Source organism: Pan paniscus, chromosome 3 (assembly GCF_029289425.2).
Source record: "Pan paniscus chromosome 3, NHGRI_mPanPan1-v2.0_pri, whole genome shotgun sequence".
NCBI lineage: Eukaryota > Metazoa > Chordata > Mammalia > Primates > Hominidae > Pan > Pan paniscus.
Genome location: NC_073252.2, coordinates 53,684,125 through 53,710,251, shown reverse-complemented (window position 1 = coordinate 53,710,251; position 26,127 = coordinate 53,684,125). Strand labels below are relative to the sequence as shown.

General features: G+C 39.7%; 1 protein-coding gene and 1 non-coding gene across 25 annotated transcripts in view; both read right to left on the bottom strand.

The window, feature by feature from the left end:
• CCDC158 (coiled-coil domain containing 158) overlaps nt 1-26,127 on the bottom strand; it is a 110,904-nt gene that overhangs the window by 44,112 nt on the left and 40,665 nt on the right. For 18 of the 24 annotated variants that reach the window (XM_055111388.2, XM_055111389.2, XM_055111385.2 and 15 more), the window contains 7 exons: nt 24,203-24,317; nt 16,289-16,408; nt 14,302-14,499; nt 12,170-12,652; nt 6,995-7,184; nt 2,245-2,397; nt 197-309 (listed from right to left, as the gene is read on the bottom strand). In XM_055111388.2, coding sequence (XP_054967363.2) covers nt 197-309; nt 2,245-2,397; nt 6,995-7,184; nt 12,170-12,652; nt 14,302-14,499; nt 16,289-16,408; nt 24,203-24,317 — 1,372 coding nt within the window. The remainder of the gene's footprint in view (nt 1-196; nt 310-2,244; nt 2,398-6,994; nt 7,185-12,169; nt 12,653-14,301; nt 14,500-16,288; nt 16,409-24,202; nt 24,318-26,127) is intronic. The other 6 variants (XM_055111396.2, XM_055111398.2, XM_055111399.2 and 3 more) reach the window with 1 other exon arrangement.
• Nucleotides 1,481-1,586, bottom strand: LOC112439672 (U6 spliceosomal RNA). The gene has a single exon (XR_003027924.1). It is a non-coding gene; the product is annotated as a U6 spliceosomal RNA (small nuclear RNA).

The window sequence follows — 26,127 nt, the reverse complement described above, 5'->3', positions numbered from 1 at the left end:
TTCCCACGTTTAAAATAGTAGCTGTCTTTCAACATCCTGCTCAAATGCTTTTCTAGGAACTTTTCCCTTGTTCTCTCACCTAGAAATAAGCTTTCCTTTTCCCCTTGCACTTGCATCTCTGCTTCATCTTATTCTGCCTTGTGGTCTGCCTGTGAGCGAACACGTTGGTTTCCCCACTCTGAGGACAGCAACCCACCTTATTTGCATTTGTCATTGCCTCTTCCAAAAACTGTATCTTGCTCTGAAGGGCATCTATCTGACCTCTTTTGGCTGTGATTTGCTTTTGCATCCCCATTGCCACTTTCATAGCTGGAAAAAAAAAAAAAAGAGGCAAACTATGCCTTAGGTTCTTAAGTTTGAGAGACTATGGTAATTTGATGGTTAAACTTTATGAGAAGGTGACAAGTAAGATCCTCCAAGGTATCTGGGCAGTTTCAAGGAAAAGATCATGGACGAATGTCTTCGGTTTTTATAATGTTGGAATATAATAACTTTTAACTACTACTAGAGATTTTTAGCTGGGAAACATACATATAATCATGTTTTGTAGGGTTTTTGCCACTGAGATTAATTTCATTGACCATGATACGTTGCCAGCTTTCCAGTAATAACAATAACATTGACTAAACTCATACTTACCCATGTAGGGAAATATATAATATATAATATATGTACGTGTGTGTGTGTGTGTGTGTGTGTGTAGACATGGGGGGTGTCACATAAATAATAATATATATTGTATTATTACTAAAGTGATTTTTCAAGAACCTCATACTTAAAATACTGCACAAGACATCTAGTGTATCTTTTAAAGGGTCCAGTGATATCACAAACCCTTCAATTTTTATTCTCATGATTGTTGTCATGTGCTTGGAACTCACTACCATCTCAGTAGCCAAACTGCCAGCATAAGCATATCTGATTTTTTTTCTTAGAGTCAGCTGAGGAAAAAGGATTGAAAATGCCACAGCTTTGAGTCCAGTCTGGCTATAACTTAGAGGTTAAAAAGAAAAATGAAAATATACCATTCATTATAAACAAGCTATCAGAATGAAAGGTCTGACTTCTCATTAACAAGATATAGTTCTTCTATCTAAACTGTCAAAACAGGGTTAAACTGACACTGTATATTGATTTATTAATAGGGTAAAAGTCTGACATCATTTGCTCACCACTTTGAAGAATTATGGTCTGATTAAGTGGATCATGGTTGGCCTTGAAAGGAAATTTTCTAAAACGAATGTTTTTTTTTTTATTTTAAGCTGATTTAATAAATAGAAACAAGAATTTGAATGAGAACACAAGGGTTCTCTAGGTAACTTAATAATTGTAATGTCCCTGGGGTGGTTGTGAAGATGCCCAACAGTGAGGCTGGGTTGCTGTCTGGGGAGCAGGGGCAGCAGACCCCAAAAGACCTCTCGAGTGACTTCTCCAAACCCAACAAGTTTATCTGTGTTAACCAGCAAAGGGCCAAACCACACAAAATATGAAACACATCAAGAATTTGTGGTCGTCCTTGCACAGAGACTATGGTAATCTTCTTTATATCGTTCTAATTTTAGTATAAGTGCGGCCAAAGCGAGCACAAAAATAAATCTTCTGACATTAAAAAATATTGAGAAATGGAAAAGTATATACTTTAATTAGATAAATATTAATTTTTATGGTCAGCTAATATGGTCATGTCAACAATTATATGAATAACATGAACTGGAAGATAACCTTTTTATCTCTCTGCATTAGTATGGGCAGCAAGGTAAAAGGGGAATAAATCTGGGTGGTGAGAAGGTCCCCTCACCTAACAATTCAATTTCCAGGATTCCTTCCCATTTTTATCACAGTGAAGCAATCAAGAACTGCCAACTAGCCAGGGACCTACAGTTTATATAGTGTACATGTTGAAAAATAAAGGGTTGAATGGAAATTACAGGTAACTTGTATTTATAGCCTTAAAAATAATTACTTGACATTAATAGATACTGAGATCTGTTAGAAATTACTGAAATAGCCACTAGAAAGGAAAGATTCAGATAGTTTAGGGATTAAATTAACTCCATGGCAATTTCCTAAAAACAATTAACTACTGCTACATAACCTCCATCATTAATACCTACTATTGTATATTTCTCACATCATTTAGCACTGTGAAGAGGTGGTAGGTAATGTATTTGAGTTTCTGTTTTAACAAATTTAGTCCATTAAATTAAAAACAGAAGAAAAAATTTTAAATCTAACAGAGCATACCATGACCATCAGATCCTTCCATTGACTTTAATGTATTTCTTGTCTGTTCTAGTTCAGACTGTGCAGATTTTAATTGCATTTTCAACTTATTTGTAGTCATTTCCATTTCTTCACTTTTGTTTCGGAAATTCCTTTTTAAGACTTCATACTCCTCTATACAATGTGATAATCAATAATAGATGGTTACTTTTTTCTATCCCATTGTTAATTAAGTATATTTTATTTGTAATTAATGATCACAGAATTTTAGAACTGGAAGAGAAGTCATTTAATTACATCTTCCTTTGTTACAGAAATGAGATGTACATACACAATTCCAGGGATATGACCCTTTCTTTTTAATCTGCTTGGGTGGATCCTATTCCTCCTCTACCCACTTATTACTCATTGTTTTTTCCCAAACATTATAATTAGTTTGCAGTTATCTCATCTTAAACCTTCTTCTTGGATGACCGTGTTCACTAGAGTAGATTTAACCACCATCTGCTGGTAGATGAATCTCCATGACACTATAAGTAACCTGAGGCTGCCATCTGTCTTATCTGACTTATCTCCAGTATCTGTGAAAATACTTGGCACAAACTCATCATTTGATATACTACAATACACACATGTGTGCACACACACATACACACACACATATTTATTTATATGTATCTATTTATATGATTAGATTTATATAGAAAAGGATCAAAGCTCCAGCTCCATTTGTCCAGACATCTCCATGTAGATGTCCTTGTGCCACCTGAAACCAACTGCCTCACAGTGACTACATCTCATCCTCCAGCCCTCAAGCCTGCCTTTCCTTCTGGTTCCCTCTCCCAGTTGCTTACATTGCTTTTCCAATACCACAAACTAAAATCCTGAAACCTACACTTAATCCCTCCAACCACTAAGTTCTGTTGATTTAACCTCCAAAAATATTCTTAATTCTTTCCTTCCATTCTCACTGCCACTGCCTTAATTCAAGTCCTCATTCTATTTATCTGGGATGACTGCAAAAATCCTCCTTAACTGCTTGGTCTGCTTTTCTTTTCTCTAATTTACTTACTAACACAGTCCATCTAAAATCTGACAAAAAATCTCCTACTTAATATCTTTTGTGGGCTCCACATTACCCGGCTCTACCTATCTATTCTGCCTTATTTCTTAGCCCTCATTCGTTTCACTTTTGCTCCAGCTAATACTTCTGAGGTCACATTTTGATATTTCATGGCTTCATGCATTTGCCCATAATGTTCTCTCTGCCTGGAATGTCCCTTGCACCCCTTTTTCACCTGCTGAATTCCTTTTCCTCTTTCAAACCCAGTACAGATGTCACTTCCTACTGTAAATTCTGTATCCTCTGTGCTATCTTTGTACTCAATACACTTTCACTGTGCCTCACACACTGGTTATTCACCCATTTCTATCTAGGTTTATCTCCCTACTAGACTGTGAGCTTCATTGTGGGGTTTCCAGGTTCTACCACAGTGTCTTGCATAGTAAATGCTCAGTAACTTCTGACTTTATGAAGTACATGATACTTCATACCATACTAATATGCTTTGGCTCTGTGTTCTGACCCAAATCGCATGTCCTGTTGTAATTCTTAGTGTTGGAGGAGGGGCTTCGTGGGAGGTGATTGGATCATGGGGAAGGATTTCCCCCTTGCTGTTCTTGTGACAGTGTGTGAGTTCTCATGAGATCTGGTTGTTTGAAAGTGTGTAGCACCTCCCTCTTCTCTCTCTCTCTCTCTCTCTCCTGCTACCATGTGAAGATGTGCTTGTTTCCCCTTCACCTTCCACCATGATTATGTTTTCTGAGACCTCCCAGCCATGCTTCCTGTGCAGCCTGCAGAACTGTGAGTCAATTAAACCTCTTTTCTTCACAAATTACTCATTCTCAGGTAGTTCTTTATAGCAATGCAAAAATGAACTAATACAGAAAAATGGTACCAGAGAGGTAGGATACTGCTCTACAGATACCTGAAAATATGAAAGCAGCTTTGCAAGTGGTTAACAGATACAGGTTGTAACAGTTTGGAGAGATCAGAAGAAGACAGGAAGATGTGGGAAAGTTTGGAACTTCCTAGAAACTTGTTAAATTGTTGTGACCAGAATGCTGACAGTGATATGAACAATGAAGTCCAGGCTGAAGAAGTCTCAGATGGAGATGAGGAACTTACTGGGAAATGAAGTAAAGATCATTCTTGCTATGCTTTAGCAAAGAGGCTGGCAGCATTGTGCCCCTGCTCTAGGAATCTGTGGAACTTTGAACTTGAGAGAGATGATTTAGGGTATCTGGCAGAAGAAATTTCTAAGCAGCAAAGTGTTCAAGATGTGGCCTGGCTGCTCCTAAAAGCCTGTGCTCATTTGCATTAAAAAAGAAATAACCTGAAGCTAGAATTTATATTTAAAAGGGAAGTAGAGCATAAAAGTTTGGAAAATTTGCATCCCAACCATGCAGTTGAAAAGAAAAATCCATTTTCCAGGGAGAAATTCAAGGCTGCAGAAATTTGCTAAGTAAGGAGGAGCCAAATGTTCATAGCGAAGACAATGGGGAAAATGTCTCCAGGTCATTTCAGAGACCTTCTCAGAAGCCACTCCCCTCACTGGCCTGGAGGCCTAGAAGGGAAAAATGGTTTAGTGAACCAGATCCAGAGCCCTGCTGCACTGTGCAGCCTTGGGACATGGTGCCCTGCATTTCAGCTGCTCCAGTTCCAACTCTGGTTAACAGGGGCCAAGGTACAGCTCAGGCTGTTGCTTCAGAGTGCAAGCCCCAAGCCTTGGCAGCTTCCATGTGGTGTTGGGGCTGTGGGTGCACAGAGGGCAAGAGTTGAGGCTTGGGAGCCTCCACTTAGATTTCAGAGGATATATGGAAATGCCTGGATGTCCAGGCAGAAGTCTGCTGCAGGAGCAGAGCCCTCATGGAGAACCTCTACTAGGGTAGTGCAGAGGGGAAATGTGGGGTTGGGGCCCCCACACAGAGTCTGCACTGGAGCACTGCCCAGTGGAGCTGTGAGAAGAGGGCCGCTGTCCTCCAGACCCCAGAATGGTAGATCCACTGACAGCTTGCACTATGTGCCTGGAAAAGTCATAGGCACTCAGTGCCAGCCCATGAAAGCAGCCATGGGGGGCTGTACCCTGCAGAGTCACAGAGGCAGAGCTGCCCAAGGTTTTGGAAGCCCACCCCTTACATCAGCATGCCCTGAATGTGAGACATGGAGTCAAAGGAGATTATTTCAAAGCTTAGAAATTTAATGACTTCCCTGCTGGGTTTCAGACTTGCATGGGCCCTGTAGCCTCTTTGCTTTGGCCAATTTATCTCTTTTGGAACAGGAACATCTACCCAGTGCCTGTACCCTCAATGTATCTTGGAAGTAATTAACTTGTTTTTTATTTTACAGGCTCATAGGTAGAAGTGATTTGCCTTGTCTCAGATGAGACTTTGGACTTGAACTTTTGAGTTAATGCTGGAATGAGTTAAGACTTTGGGGGACCATTGGGAAGGCATGATTGTGTTTTGAAATGTAAGAAGGACATAAGATTTGGGACGGCCCAGGGGCAGAATGATATGGTTTGGCTCAGTGTCCCAACTCAAATCTCATGTCCTGTTGTAATTCCCAGTGTTGGAGGAGGGGCCTTGTGGAAGGTGACTGGATCATGGGGGCGGATTTCCCCTTTGCTGTTCTCATGACAGTGAGTGAGTTCTCATGCGATCTGGTTGTTTCAAAGTGTGTAGCACCTCCCCCTTTGTGTGCTCTCTCTCTGTCTCTCTCTCTCCTGTTGCCATGTGAATATGTGCTTGCTTCTCCTTCATCTTCCACGATTTTAAGTTTCCTGAGGCCTCCAAGCCATGCTTTCTGTACAGCCTGCAGAATTGTGAGTCAATTAAACCTCTTTTCTTTATCAATTACCCAGTCTGGGCTGGGTGGGGTGGCTCATGCCTGTAATCCCAGCACTTTGGGAGGCTGAGGCAGGTGGATCACGAGGTCAGGAGATTGAGACCATCCTGGCTAACACAGTGAAACCCTATCTCTACTAAAAATACAAAAAATTAGCCAGGCGTGGTGGTGGGCGCCTGTAGTCCCAGCTACTTGGGAGGCTGAGGCAGGAGAATGGCATGAACCCGGGAGGCGGAGCTTGCAGTGAGCTGAGATCACGCCACTGCACTCCAACCTGGTGGACAGAGTGAGACTCTGTCTCAAAAATAAATAAATAAAATAAATTATCCAGTCTGAGGTAGTTCTTTACAGCAATGCAAGAAGGGACTAATACACATACCAACCATAAACTGGAGTGTTTCACTGTTTAATATAAGGCCATGGATTTTTCCTGTCAATAAATTCACATGTCTATTTTCACATGTCACTTCATTAGTAAACTTCTAATCAAGCTATTTGACTCCAAGGACTCAAGGTTTCCACTTTCATAAACACAAAACTGTGCAGACAATGTGATTTATGTGAACACCTGTTTTCCTTTTGGAAGCCTGAACTCTGGACACCTCACACTTCTCTTAGAAATTCAGTACAGAATTTCCAGTACACTGAGGGCTGACTAAAGTTAAGGTCAGTAAGTGTAAGATGTGGGAACTCTTCATGAAAACTATGAGATTTCATGCTATGAATAACTCCATGGGGGCAGCATAACTATTCATGTTTGTCATGTGAGTGAGACACCCTTCTTTTGCAATTGTGCTAGGGTCTACATTGGCTTCACTGCTAAGACTCTTATTTTTTAGTAGGATTTGTGCTGAAGCAACATACCTGAAAGATTGTTTAATTCACTCCTACTTGTTTTCACCTCATTTAATAATTGATCTCTCTCTTGTTTGATGTCCTTCACTGCACGGAGCCGCTCAGAGCCTGCATTCACCAGCTTCACCTTTTCCAGCTCCAAGTCACTCACTCTGGCCTCAAGCTCCCGGATCTTTGCATCTTTTTTATCTTTTAATATCTAAATATATGGATAAATACAAAGGATAGATAGAGAAGTAAAAAATATGTACATGTATAGTTATAATTGATAGCTGCTAACACAGTCCTAAAATCTGACAACAGTCTCCTACTTAATATCCTTTTCTGCCCCCTATCTGTATTCCATCTATATTTATTATCTTTTCATTACTTCCCAGGACACTAAATTTGTATTTTATTATAAAGCATCAATAGAAAGTGGGAAAATATTTCACTTTCTTTTAACCTTAGATGTCAATTCCTAGTATTGCTTGCAACAACCCTTCATTATTCCTATTCTATCTCCATTCACTCAAAAAATACATATTAAGAACCTTCTTTGTGGCAGGAACTATTTTACAAGCAAGGGATATAGAAGCAGGGCTATGACTAGGGTAATGCAAGTGAAGCAGCTAGGTGAAGGCCTCTAACCTGGGCACCTCAGTTACCTCACCCTAGTCCTGGCCCTGGATAGCAATAAACAAAACAATGTCTTTGTCTTCATGTCCTCCTCTAGTAAGAAGAGAAGAAAACAAACATTTAATATGTCAGGTAAGAGAAGTGGCAAGAATAATAATAAAAGCAGGTGAGGGGTACAGAATGAATGCAAGGGAGGGGTTGCTACTTGAGGTAAGCTGGTGTGCAGAAAGAGTTCACATAGCAGGTTTGGGTGCTCTCCTCAAAAAGGCCGCTTACAAGGTTGGCCCTTGACTGTCGTCTGGGAACTTGGATTTTGGGAGGGTTCCCACCACCCTAATAAGAGTGGCTCAGTGTGCCTAAACTGTTTGTGCAAACAATGTGTTCATGCTGAACCCCTGCTTTCCTTCTGGGAACCTGGAATCTGGATACCTGCCAGGTAGAGGGGCCTATGGGACCAAACTCCAATATAAAAACCCGGGCACTGAGGCTTTAATGAGCTTCTCTGGTTAGCAACACTTGACAGGTGTTGTCACGGTGTCTTGCTGGGGCAGGGGGTGGAGTAGGAAGTAAGCATGTCCTGCATAACTCTACTCAGAGAAGGCTCTTGGAAGCTCATGCCTGGCTTTCTCTGGATTTTGCCCCATGTGCCTTTTCCTTTTGCTGATTTTGCTTTGTATCCTTTCACTGTAATAAATCCTAGCCTTGTGTATGATTATATGCTGAGTCTGGCGAGTCCTCCTAGGGAATCATCAAACCTGGGGTCGGTCTTGGGGACCCTGCCACAGTTGGCAAGGAAAGGCCTCTCTGATGATGTAACATCTAAGCAGATGCTCCTTGTGCTCCTGAGCATAAGGACAAGACACGTGGACAGTCTGGGAAGAGCTCTGTGTACAGGTAACGTGTCTGGGGAAGAGCAGGGACATCAGTAGGGCTGGAGTGAAGTGAGCTTGGGGTAAGCAGGAGATGAAGTCAGAGAGGGGCCAAGGGAATGATCAGGTTGCTCAGAGGCAATGTAAGAACTTGAGCATGCATTGTGAGTGAGTCAGGAAGTCACTGGACAGTTTTGAGTATGAGAGTGATGTAGTGTAACAATTTAAAAATACAACTCTGGCTCTGGTATGAAGGAAAACAGTGGTTGGCGTGGGGGTAGGGGGAGAAGCATGGAGACCAGTGAGAAGGCAACTGGAAGAGCAAATGAGAGAGGTGGGAGCTTAGACTGGGGTGGTTTGTGGTGGTGAAAGTATCTGGTCCTTTGACTAGGGTAGGGAATGTGAATATGGCAACTCTAATTCGGCGTTTCCAACTAACTGTCAGAAACTCCCAGCATGGCATGCTTCTGCAAACTGACTCAAACATTCCTATTCCTTCTTCACAGAGGGCCTTCCCCTACAATCCTTTCTGACTCTTCTCTGTTAGAGGCACTACCATGTTGCCAGTCTAAGTTTGAACTCACAAAGTCACCATGTCTTTCCCTGTCCCTCGCCCCTCATACCCAATTGTTGATCAAATCCTGCCCAACCTGCAGGTCTGGACTGCCATCACTTCGCATATGGATTGCCACAGTGCCTCGTAACTGGTCTCTATCTGTGTTGGTAAGGCTTCCTAGGAGGACCCCTCTCTTCCCAGGGTGTAGGTCTGTGTCGTCTAACACAATACCTGCACATGACTCTGGAGCACCTGGAATGTGGCCAATCTAAGTTATGTGCTGTAAGTGTGAAATACACACCATATTTCAAAGACTTTGTATAAAAATAGAATATAAAATATCTTGGTGATCTGTTGTATTGATTATAATATTAAAAACACTATATTTTGAATATGAGTTAAATAAAATGTTATTAAAATTAATTTCACATTTCTTTTTATGTGTCTACTAGAAAACTTAAAATTATATATGTCACTTACACTGTATTTCTGGTGGACAGAATTGACCTAGATCCTTCCAAATAAGTGACATTTGAAAAAAATATTGACTTTCTTTGGTCATCAGATTGTTTCCCCAAATTATCGCCCTACTGGCCTTAGTATCCTGGCAGATGCAATTTGACTGCTATAGCAGCAGTTTAACTGTGGAGACCAACGATACATCTGAAATATAGCCACATGACAAGCTTTTGGCTGTTCAAAAAGGATTGGTGGGGAGCCCCAGGCTTGTCTCACTGCCCGCCTGTGATGGGTTTGGGCAGTAAAGGCCCTAATCTGGGCTATCTGATCTCTGCCTAGCCACTCCTGGCAACTGTCACACTAAATCCAGCTGGCCTCATGCAGTAAGGGACGGGGAGGGCTTTCCCTAGGACAACCTGAGGCATCACAACACACATAGGACGAGTGCTGCTCCTGTTCCACCTCTTGAGGCCAGCTGATAGAATTCAGTCCTTTCTTAGTCTTATTATTTATTTGTTTTTAAGAAAGGTCTAGCTCTGGGGACCCACAGTTATTGAAATAAAAGTCACTCTGCTTCTCTGCTGTCAATGTGTGCAGTACCCACTCTGAAGAGGGGACAGAAACCAGGAGAGAAACCATACCTTCTACAGCTATGATTCCCCCACCTTTTTTTCTTATCAGATCACAGAGGGAAGTGGATGTGGCATTAGGACTTGAGTTTTAAACTTATGTTCTTTGTGTCTGTGTGAAACTCTAATTACCTAGGAAATTATTCCCTGAAGCTGCTCCAGCTCCATATTTAGGAACTGAAAATTAGTTTTACTCTCTCCAAGCCACTTCTGCATACTGATGCCAGATTAATCCACTTCCAACACTGTCTTCTTCATGTTACCCCCTCCTTCCTACCCCTAAACCTTTAATGTCTCCCACACCATCTCTAGGCTAAATTACAGACTAGGCTTCTTCCCGGGCTTGGAATGCCATCCTTCCTTCTCTTTGCCTAGTTTTTGCCCATTTCAGGTTCCCAGCTCTCTCTGAAGCTTTCACTGGCCCTCTAGTCAGGAGCTCCACATTCCTTTGAGGCACTAACACAGATCCTGATGGATGCTCTCAGGACCAGCAGTATCCACGTCATCTGGCAACTTGTTCAGAAACACCAAATCTCACACCCCATCCTAGACCTACTGAATCAGAAACTCTGGGAGCAGGCCAGCAGTCTGTGCTTTAAAAAGCCCTCCAGGCGATTCCGGTTCTCACTGAGAACCACTGCACAGTAACATCTACTTAGGCTGCCTAGGTTCAAACCACAAGGTAGTGCTGCTCTCCAGCAAGTTAAACTCTCTGTGTCTCAGTTTCCTCAGCTGTAAAATGGGATAATAATAGTGCCTCCCTCATAAGGTTTTGTGAGGATTAAATTGATTTAAGTTTTAGAGTATAAGAGTGGGATTCTCCTGTTTAGAACCTTAACACACTAGCAATCCACTAGTGATCTTCCTAAGCAAGGTAGAACAACCATCCTTTCTCCTCTGATATGCTCTGCCCTGCATCACACCTGTTCTAAGGGTTTCATTGTAGGGCTGGCCATTGAGAATCCTTTCTATGTCCCTTTTCATGGTGAGTTTGGCCATTTAAAAATGTATATAATCAGGTAAAAACTTAAGCAATAGAAAATTCTATTTTTAATGCAATGAACTTGTTTATTTCCATAAGATGGATAATTATCTATTGCTGGCCCTATTTTTAGAAGGAGGAAACTGAAGCATCTACAGTATATGTGATTTGTCTCCTACTACTCACCAAGTCAGAGATAAAGGTGACATTAATCCTTTGAAATCAATTTTTTTAAAAAACCCATTAAATTGTGTTAAATTTTGATAAGTATTTATCGAGCACCTTCTGGGTGCAAGGCACAAAAATATGGGGCAGGAGGTACAAAGGCTAATAAGATGTGTACCCTGGTTGAAGAAGTCTACAATCTTGTAGGGAAAAGGAGACACTGCTACATAAACACACACACACACACACACACACACACACACACACACACGGCAATATAGAATGTGAACCAGGTTTTAACAGGTACAAATAAAGTATGAGAAAGTTCAGAAGGAGACCAAAACAGGGGAAAGAAACTAATATTTATTAAATTTTAAATTATTAAGTTATTTAAATTTTAAATTATTAAATAGCCAGAAACTATTAATAGGCTCATTCCTTGATATATACTTTCTGATTTAAGCCTCACAGTAACCCAACAGGTTGTTGGGAGTTTTTTGTTTTGTTTACTTTTTGGTTTGGTTTTGTTTATCAGATATCGAAGCCAAGATTCAGCAAACAGTCCAATGTTTCACCGTAACTAAGTAGTGAGAGACGGGGTTCAAATTTAGGTCTGTCTGAAGAGGGAGAAAATACTTTCCTGTGGTATCAGGAAAGACTTCATAGATTTTCTGATCTTTTTTCTTTTGTACCCGTGATTTTGAGCCATTTTCGAGTCATCCATTCCTTCTGTAATCTGATAAAAGTATTTATCCTTTCTCACAAAAACACACATATACACATAGAAACAAACACCTTCCAACAGTTTCAGAGTGTCCACAGATACCAAGAACCACTTTTCAGTACAGGTCATACCTGCTAATAAATGATATTTCAGAAGTTAAATCACAAAAAAACTCTACAGACCTTAAGTTCCTTTAGTTCCATCCGCCTATCATTGATTTCTTTCTCCAGTTGAGCTTTTTCTACTTGCATAGCTCCAGCAGTTCGTCCATGCTGGCCCACCAGCTGTGTCATGTTCTCAATCTGCTGTCGCAGAATCTCGATCACCTTGTCCTTCTCTGTCATCTGCAGTTTCAGGGCCTCGCATTCTGTCTGCACATTTCTGAGATGATCCCCTTCATTTTTCAAGTGTTGCAGCTCCTGCAATTTCAAGTCCACCCGGGAGCGGAGCTTTGTGATCTCTGCATTGGTAGCCTCGATGGCTCTCTCTTTTTCCTGGAGAGAAGTTGTCAGGTCCGATATTGTCCTCTCTGAGCTCTCCAGAGTCATTTTCTTGGCTGTCAACTCTTCTACTACTTTGCGCAGCATCTCTTTGGTGGATTCAAGCTGAGCAGTCAAGGAGGATACTTTTTCTAGACTTTCATTCTTTCCTTGAATTGCTGCCATCTGATTGTTAAAGAAAAGAGAATTTCATAGATTTGGGAGGATAGGTATAGGCAACCTCAAGAGATACAAGTTAACTTAAAAGCATGAAATCATGAATTAGGCAATGTTTAGTAAGATCTTTTTTTTTTTTTAAGAGATGGGGGTCTCACTGTGTTCCCTAGGTTGGTCTTCTCAAATTCCCAGCCTCAAATGATCTCCTGCTTCGGCCTCCCAAAGTGCTGGGATTTCAGGGATGAGCCACTGTACCCAGCCATGTCTAGTTAAATTAACTCAATCATTTTGCTGTCAGAACTCTAGCTCTTATAACATATGTAAGACTGACATATGCTAATTAGACCAAGGTGGAGAGGGCTTAATTAAATAATAACGCTCCTCCACAACGGTGTTCTAGAGTGCAGTCTTGGGAAGTTTCCTCTGTGGATGTTTTCTGTACTGATTTAGATTAAGATAACCCTGGCAATGGGGGAAAGGGTGGTGGAATTTACAATAACTACCCCTTATTTTTAATTTCCCTCCAACTTTACCTTTAATTCTACCTCTGAGGAAAAAAATGAATAATGGCTTTTATCCACACACACATTCATATTCTCTGATCCTTGTTTGGAAAAGCTGAAAATTCTAACTTCCAGTTGGTCCTTTCATCTTTCTTCTTGCCCAGGTTAAGCCAGAGAGTAGGTTAATGGCTTTGCCTGGGTCTAAGCCAAGACCAGTCCCTTGGTTTGCTTTCACATTCTGAGAAGCTTACACTTTTGTGGGATGCTTTTTATGTCCCTGTGGCAGTAACTGGCATTAGAACCATGTCTTCCTAGCACAGAAAGTACACTGCTATTAAGAAGGCAGTCCACGTTTTGCTATTGGAGGGTGCACCGGAATGGAATGCACTCATCAGTCTCAATCAGTGATGAGACTTGGGGAAAGAGAGGCAAGTCTCTTTTGGGAGAAAAATAAAGCAAAAAAAATCTGTTAGAAACCTTCAACCCTGTTGCTCCTCGGGCTGCCCAATAATTTGATGCTTCTCTGCAGCAGAAATAAGCAATTATTAGGTTACCAATTTTTAGGTAAACGTGAAAAGGCAATGGGATAGGAGTTTAGTTCTTCAGCAATGTACAAGTGAGATAAAGCTTGACACATTTAGTTTAATTAGTGTCTATATATAGGCCGGGCGCAGTGGCTCACGCCTGTAATCTCAGCACCCTGGGAGGCCGAGGTGGGCAGATCATGAGGTCATGAGATCGAGACCATCCTGGCTAACATGGTGAAACCCCATCTCTACTAAAACTACAAAAAATTAGCTGGGCATGGTGGCACACGCCTGTAATCCCAGCTACTTGGGAGGCTGAGGTAGGAGAATTGCTTGAATCCGGGAGGTGGAGGTTGCAGTGAGCCAAGATCGCACCACTGCACTCCAGCCTGGGTGACAGAGGGAGACGCCATCTAAAAATAAATAAATAAATAAATAAACAAAAAAATGAAATAAAATGAAAAATAAGTATCAGGTTTTCATAAATTGCTCACAGAATCCATAGCTTTATTTTAGGAGCCATTTTAGGTCCATATATGTTAAAAATAAAAAGCTCTATTTAGACATAAAATATTTATTTCCCCAGAGGAGATTGTTTGGCGATGGCACAGCCTGTGCAGGCACTGACCTGCCGCTCCATCTGGCCCTGACACTCGCTCTTCAAGGCCTTGAGCAGGGCTTCCAGGCGCTGCACCTCCATGTTCCGGTTGTCCAGTTCCCGCCGCAGGTGGTCAATGGTGATGCTGTTGCCTGTGTCTCGGTCCCACAGACGCTTATTCTGCTCCTTCTCCAGACTCAGCTCCTTCTCCCTTTTGTGTAGATCAGCCTAAAAAGAGAGAGGAATGCTTTTTTCCTCCCTGCTATTAAATAATTAAGATAAAACATATTGTCTTTATATCATATTTGGAGTTTTTATGTGATTTCAGACACCTTTGATTTTGGAATCTGATTCCTTTTTAATGGCTTAAGAGCAATTATTTCCAAGAAAAATAAGTTAACATTTTGCTTAAAATTTCTAGCATTACTAGTCTATCTCGAGGGACTAGACCTCAAATAATATACAATGAAAAGGAAAATACAGTAGATTTTAAAAGTCATCCTGTTTTTAAGTCTTGCATTTTCTAAGAAAGACATTATGTCTCACATCAAGTATGCTCCTATAATAAAGAAATGCTCAAAAGCATAAAGGAAAAATGATAAGTAAAGGAAAAATGATAAGTAAAGGAGAGATGGCAGAATAGTGGCTGGTACTGGAATTGGAGTAGCATCTGGGCTGTGAATAGAATTACCTCCCTTTTCAGTCACTTAAAAAATACAGTGTTGAATAGGAGCAAAAACTCTAGTCAGACTAGTAAAAACAAAGATATATCTACACTCAAATGACTTAGGATCCAAGAGAAAGTTAAGACATAGACATAAGTAACTGGAAGTGGTTTTTCATTAAAGGGACAAAGATAAGGAATAGCAGACAGAATCTCACTAAAGGGATCAAAATGCTTCAGGATAGTATTTGAGTTAGACCTGAAGATGTAGAGATTAGGAAGAAGGGACAGGAAAGGGGCCTGTGTGTTTGCTTGGTGCACTGGGTCCGGGTAGAGAGAAAGGATTGGAAAGGTTAGCAGGGTGATGGATCATGAACAGTATTGAAAGGGAGGGTGTCTGACTTTATGGAGAAAGTAATTTTGAGTTGAACAGTGACATCATCGGAGCTATATTTTAGAGAGATGCATGTGGCAGCCCTTTACAGGAAGGAGTGAAGAGGAGAAAAACTGGAGTTGGGAACATCAGTAAGGAGACTGCCATGCTTCAGGCAATGAATAATGAGGGGTTGAACGAGAGGTGGTGATGGTAAGAATGAAAAGGGAGGCCAGGTTTGAGGATCTTTCAGACATTCAGTCTCCAAGATTTTCAAATTAGATAGGAGAACACTGAAAAACATGCAAATGTTAGGTAAAGAACTGAAGAATTATGCCAAGATTAAGAGCTTCTCTACACAGCTCTCAGTTCTATCCTTACCTCAGCTCATCAAACCCTTGTCAGCCTGCAAAGGATGGCTTTAACAGCAAAGAGCACCATTCCCTGGAATGGGGTTTGGTAAGCCGAGAAATTTATTCTGTTATACCACTAATACCGCAAAAGGGGATTCCAAACATTTCCTTTCCTAAATTTCTCATCCTATAGTTCCTCTAACAGAGGACAGAGTTGCTTCATTATGAGCACAATCATACTGTCCTTTTCTTTTAAAACAACTTCACCTAACCGTCCATTCCAAATTTCTATATACACAATTTTTATGTGTTTTGAATGTTATTTGGCTTTAAAATGAACGTGTAACACTACTTCAATTTAATGGAATATGGTATCTACTTGAAAGACTATGGCTATGTCAAGATCTCCTTCACCTAATACTGTAATAGCTCTGCTTAAGAAAAAAGTTAAGTATACAGAATATCATTTTATATGCAAAACTTGAATTGTGTCTAAAATAATCTATTGCATGTATGCACAAATATTTTGTAAATTTGTAATTTTATAAAGGAAACGAGTTTTGTGATATATTTTGGTGAAAAACTTCCCAGAATTAGTCTTATTCATATTTTAAAGCATAATCTTACCAACAGCTTTTGAAGTTGATCATCTAAATTTCCAGATTCCTGACTGAATTGATCACGCTCTGTCCGGGCTTCAGTTAGCTCTGAGTTGGCAAGGACTAACTGCTTTTCCAGCTCTTCTGTCTGAAAGGAAAGTACAAATTGAACAGTGTCTGATTATGACAGTGGGTAATATAAAATAAATATAGACTTTGGAAAACAAATGGTATTATTTTGAGAACAAAAATAAAAGTTCGTTGTGAGGCTGGGTGCAGTGGCTCATGCCTGTAATCCCAGCACTTTGGGAGGCCGAGGCGGGTGGATCACCTGAGGTCAGGATTTTGAGACCAGCCTGGCCAACATGGCAAAACCCCGTCTCTACTAAAAATACAAAAATTGGCCAGGCGTGGTAGTGGGCGCCTGTAATCCCAGCTACTTGGGAGGCTGAGACAAGAGAATCGCTTGGACCCGGGAGGCAGAGGTTGCAGTGAGTCAAGATCGTGCCATTGCACTTCAGCCTGGGTGACAAAAGTGAAACTACATCTCCAAAAAAAAAAAAAAAAAAAAAAAAAAAGTGTATTGTGATGTGTCTTGTAAAGTTTTTTGTTTTTTTTTTTTAAAGAAAATCTATGCTGAGTTTAGCCAGGGAAATTAGACAAAATGAAATATTTAGTACTGTTGAATTTGGGAATTGCCTGTAATACATCTGTCTCCTGTTTTCATACTATTCAAGATTTATCTTCTGTGAAGACATGTTCTATAATTTGGTATTTAAGAAAGCTTGAGGGTTGGCACAATGGCCCATGCCTGTAATCCTTTGGGAGGCCAAGGCAGGAGGACCCCTTGAGCCCAGGAGTTCAAGACCAACCTAGGTAACACAGGGAGACCCCATCACTACAAAAAATATTTTTTTAAAGGTTAGCTGGCCATGGTGGTGCACACCTGGGGTCCCAGCTACTTGGGAGGCTGAAGTGGGAAGACTGCTTGAGACTGGGTGGTTAAGGCTGCAGTGAGCCATGATTGCGTCCCTGCACTCCATGACAGAGCAAAACTGTTTCAAAAAAAGGAAGCTTGATATGGCATAAATAACATGCTGCAGAGCCTAAATAAATGAACTGTATTGTACTTAGAAGAGCTATTTTGCTTCAGAATATCAAAGTTTCGGTAATAAAAGGCATTGAATATAAAAGAATGAATGGTAACAAGTTATTAGCTATTGTCATTATTTTATAGCCACTACTTTTTTAAAGGATGAATTTATATATATTTATATTTACAGTAGGACAATTTATTTAACCATTCTAACCCTCATTTTGTTCAACTATTAATATAAAATGGGAATAAAAGTACCAATTTTAGAGGATGTTAAAGTGCATTTTATTCTGACAAGGCAGCTGTTTGATCTGTTTGAATATGCATTTCTATGACACATGCCATAAAGTGCATCACTGTTAATAGCGTTTCTATAGTTCTTTTTTTTTTTTTTTGAAATGGAATCTTGCCCTGTCGCCCAGGCTGGAGTGCAATGGCACGATCTCGGCTCACTGCAACCTCCGCCTCCTGGGTTCAAATGATTCTCCTGCCTCAGCCTCCCAAGTAGCTGGGATTATAGGTGCCCGCCACCATGGCCAGCTAATTTTTGTATTTTTAGTAGAGATGGGGTTTCGCCATGTTGGCCAGGCTGGTCTCGAACTCCTGACCTCAGGTGATCCACCCGCCTCAGCCTCCCAAAGTGCTGGGATTACAGGCGTGAGCCACCGTGCCCGGCCTCTATAGTTCTTTATGTCTAGGTTCAGCGTATGCTAAGAGGCTAGGATCTCAGACTGTGGAGACTAAGGGTTTAGATTTTAGCTGAGCCACACAATATCATAACTTAAATAATAAGATATTAAAACAATGAGAACGTGTTGATACTTAGTTATATGGTGATATCTTAACTTTAAGTAGGTATCTACATTACTATTTTATCATCTACTTTCTAGTAATAGGAAATCTTTCATGTCTGCATAAATGCTGCATATTCCTTCTTAGCTTTAAGGTGGCTATTTAGTAGGTTTCCAATCTACTGTCAATAATAAAACCTGGTTTGGATGATGTACTATGATAAAACTTTCTTAACTAGAGAACATACGACTAAGACTAACTTTTTCTTGAGAACGTTCTAGTTTTACTATTTACTATTTATTTTTAAAGATCTTCACTTATTCAACACATATTGAATTATATTATCTATACATACATACACACGTCTCTCTTTAATAATAATCATAAGGAATTGAAGTTATATATATATCCACATATACATATATGACTAAGAAAGTACTAATATAGGACTATCAGTTTCCCATTTACCTACAGAAATCAGAGTATAGACTTTAATATTTATATTAGCTATATTCCTAAACTGACTTTGTATCTGGCTGCATGCTATGTATAAAAAGTATTTCACCAGAATTAAGTACACGTAAAATATTAGATCACTGTCTAAAATGTATTCCTAGACTCTATTAATCTAATAAAGAAGTACTTTCCAGGAGACTGAGGTGGGAGGATCACTTGAGGCCAGGAGTTCAAGACCAGCCTGGGCAGCATAGTGAGACTCCATCTCTACAAAAATAAAAATAAAATTAGCCTGGCATGGTGGTGCATGCCTGTAGTTTTGGCTAGTCAGGAGGCTGAGGTGGGAGGATCGCTTGAGCCTGGGAGTTTGAAGCTGTAATGAGTCATGATCGTGCCACTGCACTCCAGCCTTGGCAACAGAGTGAGACACTCTCTTAAAAAAAACAAAAAAGTACTTCTTGTGCTCCTTTTGGGGCATATACAGGAAAAGAAATGAAAAAGTCCCATAAAAATTCAAGCTCTGTAACACAGGTTACTTCCTAAGAAAAATGAATGAACAATATCAATTGATAAAATCTCTTCACTTTTGTTATTATCAGGAAAGACTAAATCAGTACACACTTAGTAAATACAGTAAGGGGAAGAAACACAAACTTTACTGTTACACAATTATGTTTGCCTGGCAAGGAATGGGTACATGAACATGATCCGAGAGGCAATATGATCAGGCGAAGAGCCAAACACCTTAGGTTCTTGTCTAGTTTCTGTTACATAACTTCCCTGTGTTTCCATTTTTTTCATCTGTAATTGGAAAGAGTATTCTAGATGATCTCTCATGTTCCTTTCAATTCTAATACTTTATTCCACAAGAACAGTATTAATAAAGCTGAAACAATTTATTCTCCACCTGTCTTTTGAGCTATAAATTTAACAAGAACATTTCCAATTTGAATTAATCATATGATTAAAATAAATGTTTTCTACTCCTAGCCTGGCATAAACCATTTCTATCCTTGAGCGAAGAAAATAATTTGTATATATGCTTTAAAAGCTTAAATTAAGATTTTCTCTTTTGTCTGCTTTCACTTAAAAAAAAAAAACTTCTGGATAATCATTTCATAACATCAAACTTGACATGAGACCAAATTAAAAAAAGAAAGAAAAAGAAACGAGCCAAGTCTTATCTTTCCATCTGTCTATTAAGTATAAGAAGTTCCTCCAGCCCCCTGCAGGAACATTTGTTTTGTGGTTGTCAGTACTGACTCAGCTGCTATAGGTCTGCTTTTACCTTTCACTTTTTAGAGTAAAAACATTTATATTAATCAATCAAAAAGATAAATAGAGAGTGAAAGGGAAAACCATTGAAGTAGCAGCTGAGTTGATATAAACAGCTGTAAAAAACACTATAAAGAAAAGCCTTTTAAAATATCCAGAATAAATATTGACATCTGAGATGTATTAAAGATTTTTTCTTTTTCTTTTATTTTTACGTAGTAGCACTGGTTTTCCCTTTCACCATCTATGAAGGCACTTTTTGGTTTGGATCACTGGACAAATGAGTATTGGGATTTCATTCTAATCTCACATTGATTTTAGAGATATTGCCAATCATATCAAATCACAGGAGGTTTGGTTTGTCTGTTGGTGGTGGTGTTTTCTGTTTTTCTGTGCTCAAAAAGACACAGCTATGGAATAATAAGGGATGCTACAGGCCAGCATGGCGGTGCATTGGCAGAACTATGCAGAGGTTTGCACAGAATCTTCCTGCACAGTATATAGCTCCAGCCAGTGCTACTAAATCATCACTTTTTTAATACAAAATTCAGCCCCAACTGCTTTCAAAGTAGTAAAAATAAACGCTGAATCAACATCATGAGATATTTTTGTTGTCAAAAAGCGAAAGTTAAGAGTAAAGCCAAATCTACAGAGCCAATAGTGACAGCTTCTACTGGTCCAAATTCGTAAAGGGGAATTCTGGAGGTTCTCCTAAAATGGAAAGAGAAGAATAGAAAACAGCATTACAGTAAAACACTTTTGTAAGCTACGAAAGCTACATCTCACATTTTTTTTGAAGTACAATTTCTATGTTCACCAGCATAAAATAACTGTGTTAATCTGAAGAGAAATATTAACTTCCAAAACAAGTTTTCTCTTAATTTATGCATTCTAGTTGGAAAAGTTTTGTTTAGACCTGTCATGTCATCAATTTTTAAAAATGAAAACACTTTTTAAAATGAAGAACTCTGACCTTGGGAGAAAATACTAATACTGCCCCTCATAAAACATGTTGATGTTTAATATCAACACACCTTTATTAGTTTCCTTTCACACAAATCTCACTTTTTTTTTTTTTTTTTCTGAGACAGGGTCACCCTCTATTGCCCAGGCTAAAGTGAGTGGTGTGATCATGGCTCATTGCAGCCTCAATCTCTCAGCCTCAAGCTATCCTCCCATCTTAGCCTTTCTAGTAGCGAGAACTACAGGCGCACGCTACCATGCCCAGCTAACTTTTTATTTTTGTTTTTATTTTTATAGAGACAGAGTCCCACTATGTTGCCCAGGCTTGTCTCAAGCTCCTAGGCTCAAGTAATCCTTCTGTCTCAGCCTTCGAAAGTGCTGGGATTATGGGTGTAAGCCACTGCACCTGGCCATGAATCTCACTTTTAATCACAGCTTTTATGTATTATGTCCTTTGATATTTTTCCTTGTTGTTATTTGAATGGTATATACTGAAATATGCACTGAAGCAACAGAGAAAAAATAGATTTTAAGGTTTTAATAGGCTTTAGCAATGCCAAGTCATATGAAAATGAAAAATAAAGCAGAATAATTTGTGTTTTTAGATTTTATATTCAATTCATTATAACAAAAACATTTTATAACAATACAATTTTTTATGATCCCAAGTGAAATCCTTGTTATTAACTTGTTTGATTTTCCTTGCTCAGCTACACCATGTAATTAATGTCACCTTAGGCCAGAGTGTACTTAGCTATATTTACATGGCAGTCATCTCTCAGTGCTCCCTGACCAAACCAAAGGGAGTTACTGTTAAGACAGTCTAGTTAACCATCAACTAGGTGCCAACTCTATTTAGGGTCACTGTGGTGTATTATAAATCTCAGTGATTTATTAAAACTAATGAAGCTGATATGCCCTCCTTATTTCCGTTAGCTATTTACTATTTAAGACTGTCAAAATTCTTGCTCAGCCACTATTTACATTAGAGCAAAATAAGAGAATGATTCTAATATCATGTTTGTATCTATATGACCCCAAAACATTCATGTAAAAAGCTTGCAGTCATTCATCTGGATCTCGTGCTTCTACAATGCCAAAGATTTAAATGCTTATAAAAACTTAGAAATTCTTTTTATACATTTTAGATGGATATTTCAGTATTTGTGAAAAAATTTCCCAATATGTCCAAATCAGCATGATACTGTATATTGGACCAAATGCAAATTAGCAAACAATGGGTGAGGCTTCTGAAAGGATAATTTTTCCAAACAATAGTATAATGGAAAGCTATAGCAGTTACCAATCATGTAAGAAACCACAGGTGAGTTGAGCTTTATTTAGTACTTTGCGGCTTTTCAAAAAGTTTGTCAATAGACAATGAGTACTTAATCTTTCCAAAATGATTTGTGATTATTCATGAATATGCATTATTATATTGGACTGTGACAACAGCTCTCTTATTTCCTCTCTCATTGTCAGATTGTCAGCTCTCACTTCTGCCAGAGTGCCTACCTCCACTAGACCCAAGTGAAAAAGCACCCTCCCACCTCATGGTGCACTAAAATCAGCCCCTCCTGCTGTTGTCTGCAGGGTGCGGTCATGACCTTTTGGTATAGGCTTGGTCTGCCCAGACTGGGGTGGACATTCCTGCTATAAATCATCAGGGGAAAAGCTTGTCCCGAGAAAAGAAACTAGAACATAAAAAGCAGGCTTCAGAGAGGCAGAGAAAAGCGTGTGTTCCTCTCTGACCTTTTGTTTGTTGAGTGTACCCTTAAGCAGTCTAAGGTCGCTTAAGGTTGCTCAGAGGTGGCACTGGTTGAAATAACATTGCCACAAGGATTTAGGTTAAGGGTTATGCAAGGAGGTTTACAAAAGGAGGCAGTGTTATTCAAACGCAACCCCCCAATAAATTATGAAATCAATTTAGTGAGCTTCAAATAAGCATCTGAAGAGAACAGAAAATAACTGGCATCACATGTAATAGGAGTAAATATTGTTTTATGAATCTTGCTTCAGTTGCATGTGTGTTGGATCATAAGATGAACTATATTTCTTACTGTGAGTAGCAATGGAAAATATTTGGAAGACACTGCTGTAAAGGACCCACATCTATAACTGAGATTATACAGTTTCATGTTACTCTCTATGGCTTAGACTTTAGTAAAGTCCTGTCTAAATTCCAACCTTATCTTAGCTTTGATAAATGTTGAGGTATCTTATTTCCATGCGCGAACCAAGTAGAAACAGCCCCCTCCTGTGGCCGGCTGGAGTGATAGCGGTAATTAAAATGGGGTGCCCAAAGAAGGGCAAATGTCTGGAAGAATTCGTGCTGCAATATATGGAGCTTTCCTCCATGTACTGTTACCCTATAGAATTGGTTTCATTTTATAAAGGGAGTATGGCAGCTTCCTTATACTCTATTTCTTCTAACCTACTGCTCCAAATAGCTAAGGTGTGAGAAACTGACTACAAGTGACAGAACTGTAAGTAAATTGTTTCTGCTTGGCTGTCTAAGGGTCTCTTATAGGTAGGATGACTAAATACAGACTTTATCTTCCAAATGGGGACACTATGGAGATGAGAGGTAGCATTCATAAAACAGGACACTGGGCTAGCGGGTGTAAACCGAGACTGTCCCAGGCAAGCCGCCTTGGGTGATCACCCTTCTCACAGGGAATGAAGACCACCACTCCTCTTAATGGCAGCTCCTTGTTTGTTTTTTAGGGTCTTACTGTTTTACAAATGGTTGAAATGAACAAAAGTCTAAACTCTGGATAAACAGATGACAATGATACTGAATAGCTTCTCTTTAGCTATGGAAAGTGAAAGAAAAAAACCAGAATATCAAATATTAATGTGGTTTTAAAAGGAATTACATGATGATGAGAGATGACTTATCCTCCTAATTAATTTTTATGTAATTAATTCATTTAATTAATCTTAACATTAATTCAGTTTGGTAGCTTCACAATGATTAGGAGTTAGGAGTTGAAGTAAGAGAGGAGGTAGGCCCCAAAAATATTGAGTAGCAGGGGGATCTGGCTGGTATGGAAGTATTTGCTAAAGTTTAGCTAAGTAAAAATAATTAAGATGGTCTCATTTTTTAATGCATTTTTTAGAAACTCACTTGAACTATGCAAAAAATGTTTTGCTAAGAATGAATCAGAGTATACAATTTAAATAAAAATAGTTTATAAATAGTTTAAAATATAATTTAGCATGCTCTTACTCCAGCTTATAAACTGCTTTTAATTTGAAATTACTTTGATTCCTTATTTTCAAATAAACTATTACTAATATAATATTGATTCTGGATATTAAAGTCTCTAGAAACAGAACAGCAAAACCTAAACTCACTTTGTCTTCATACATCCTTTTGGCTTCCCTTAATTCAGAACGTAGCTGAGAAACAGTAGATTCCAGATCGCTGAGCTGACGCATATACATAGAGTTTTGGTTTCTTGCTTGCTCTCTAAGAAGAGTTTAGAAGGGGAATAAGTGCAAATAGCAAACTAAGAATAAGAGTAACACCTGAGTATTCTAGCTTTTTGACACTACCACTAGTTATTTTATATGGCATTATTAAGCCAATAGTCTTTTATTTTCCAAAACTGACTCTCAAAGGTTTCACCTCAAATATATTGTAAACTGCTGAAGCTGGGTGACAGCTGTATGGGAGTGCATTACACTATTTTCTCTCTACTTTTGTATATGATAGAAAATGTCCATATAAAAAGTTTTAACATACAACTCAAATAAAATTATTTCTACACATATGCATATATTTTACTTATATATATTCATATATATTACACACACACACACACACACACACACACACACACGGTTTGGCTCTGTGTCCCCACCCAAATCTCATGTCAAATTGTAATCCCCACATGTCAGGGGAGGGACCTGGTGGGAGGTGATTGGACTGTGGGGGCAGATTTCCCCCATACTGTTCTCATGATAGTGAGTTCTCACAACATCTGATGGTTTAAAAGTATGGCACTTCCCCCCTTTCCTGCTCCGCCATGGTAAGATGTGTTTGCTTTCCCCATGATTGTAAGTTTCCTGAGGCCTCCTAGTCATGATTTGTTAAGCCTGTGGAACTGTGAGTCAACTAAACTTCTTTTCTTTATAAATTACCCAGTCTTGGGTAGTTCTTTATAGTAGTGTAAGAATGGATTAATACAGAAAACTGGTACCAGGAGAGTGGGGCACTGCTATAAAGATATCTGAAAATGTGAAAGTGAATTTGGAACTAGGTAACAGGCAGAGGTTGGAACAGTTTGGAGGGATCAGAAGAAGACAGAAAGACGAGGGAAAGTCTGGAACTTCCTAGAGACTTGTTGAATGGTTGTGACCAAAATGCTGATAGTGATATGGACAAAGAGTCCAGGCTGAGGTGGTCTCAGATGGAGATGAGGAACTTCTTGGGAACTGGAGTAAAGATCACTCTCACTATGCTTTAGCAAAGAGACTGGTAGCATTTTGCCCCTGCCCTAAAGATCTGTGGAACTTTGATCTAGACAGAGATGATTCAGGGTGTCTGGCAGAAGAAATTTCTAAGCAGCAAAGCATTCAAGATGTCACCTGACTGTTTCTGAAAGCATACAGTCATATGTATTCACAAAGAGATGGTGTGAAATTGCAACTTCTATTTAGAAGGGAAGCACAGTGTAAAAGTTTGGAAAATTTGCAGCCTGACCATGTGGTAGAAAAGAAAAACCCATTTCCTGGGGAGAAATTCAAGCTGCCGGTTGCAGAAATTTGCATAAGTAAAGAAGAGGTGCAAGACAATGGGGAAAATGTCTCCGGGGCATGTCAGAGATCTTTAGGCAGCCCCTTCCATCACAGGCCTTGTGACTTAGGAGGAAGAAATGGTTTTGTAAGCCAGGGCCCTCTCTACCGCTCTGTGCGTCCTCGGTACATGGCACCCTGTGTCCCAGCTGCTCCAGCTCCAGCCATGGCTAAAATGGGCCAAGGTACAGCTCGGGCTGTTGCTTCAAAGGGTGCAAGCCCCAAGACTAGGCAGCTTCCATGTGGTGTTGAGCCTGGAGGTGTACAGAAAGCAAGAGTTGAGGTTTGGAAACCTCTGCCTAGATTTCATAGCATGTATGGAAATGCCTGGATGTCCAGGCAGACATCTGCTGTAGGAGTAGAGCCCTCATGGGGAACCTCTACTCGGGTAATGTGGAGGGGAAATGTGGGGTTGGAACCCCCACACAGAGTCCCCACTGGGGCACTGCTTAGTGGAGCTGTGAGAAGAGGGCCACTACCCT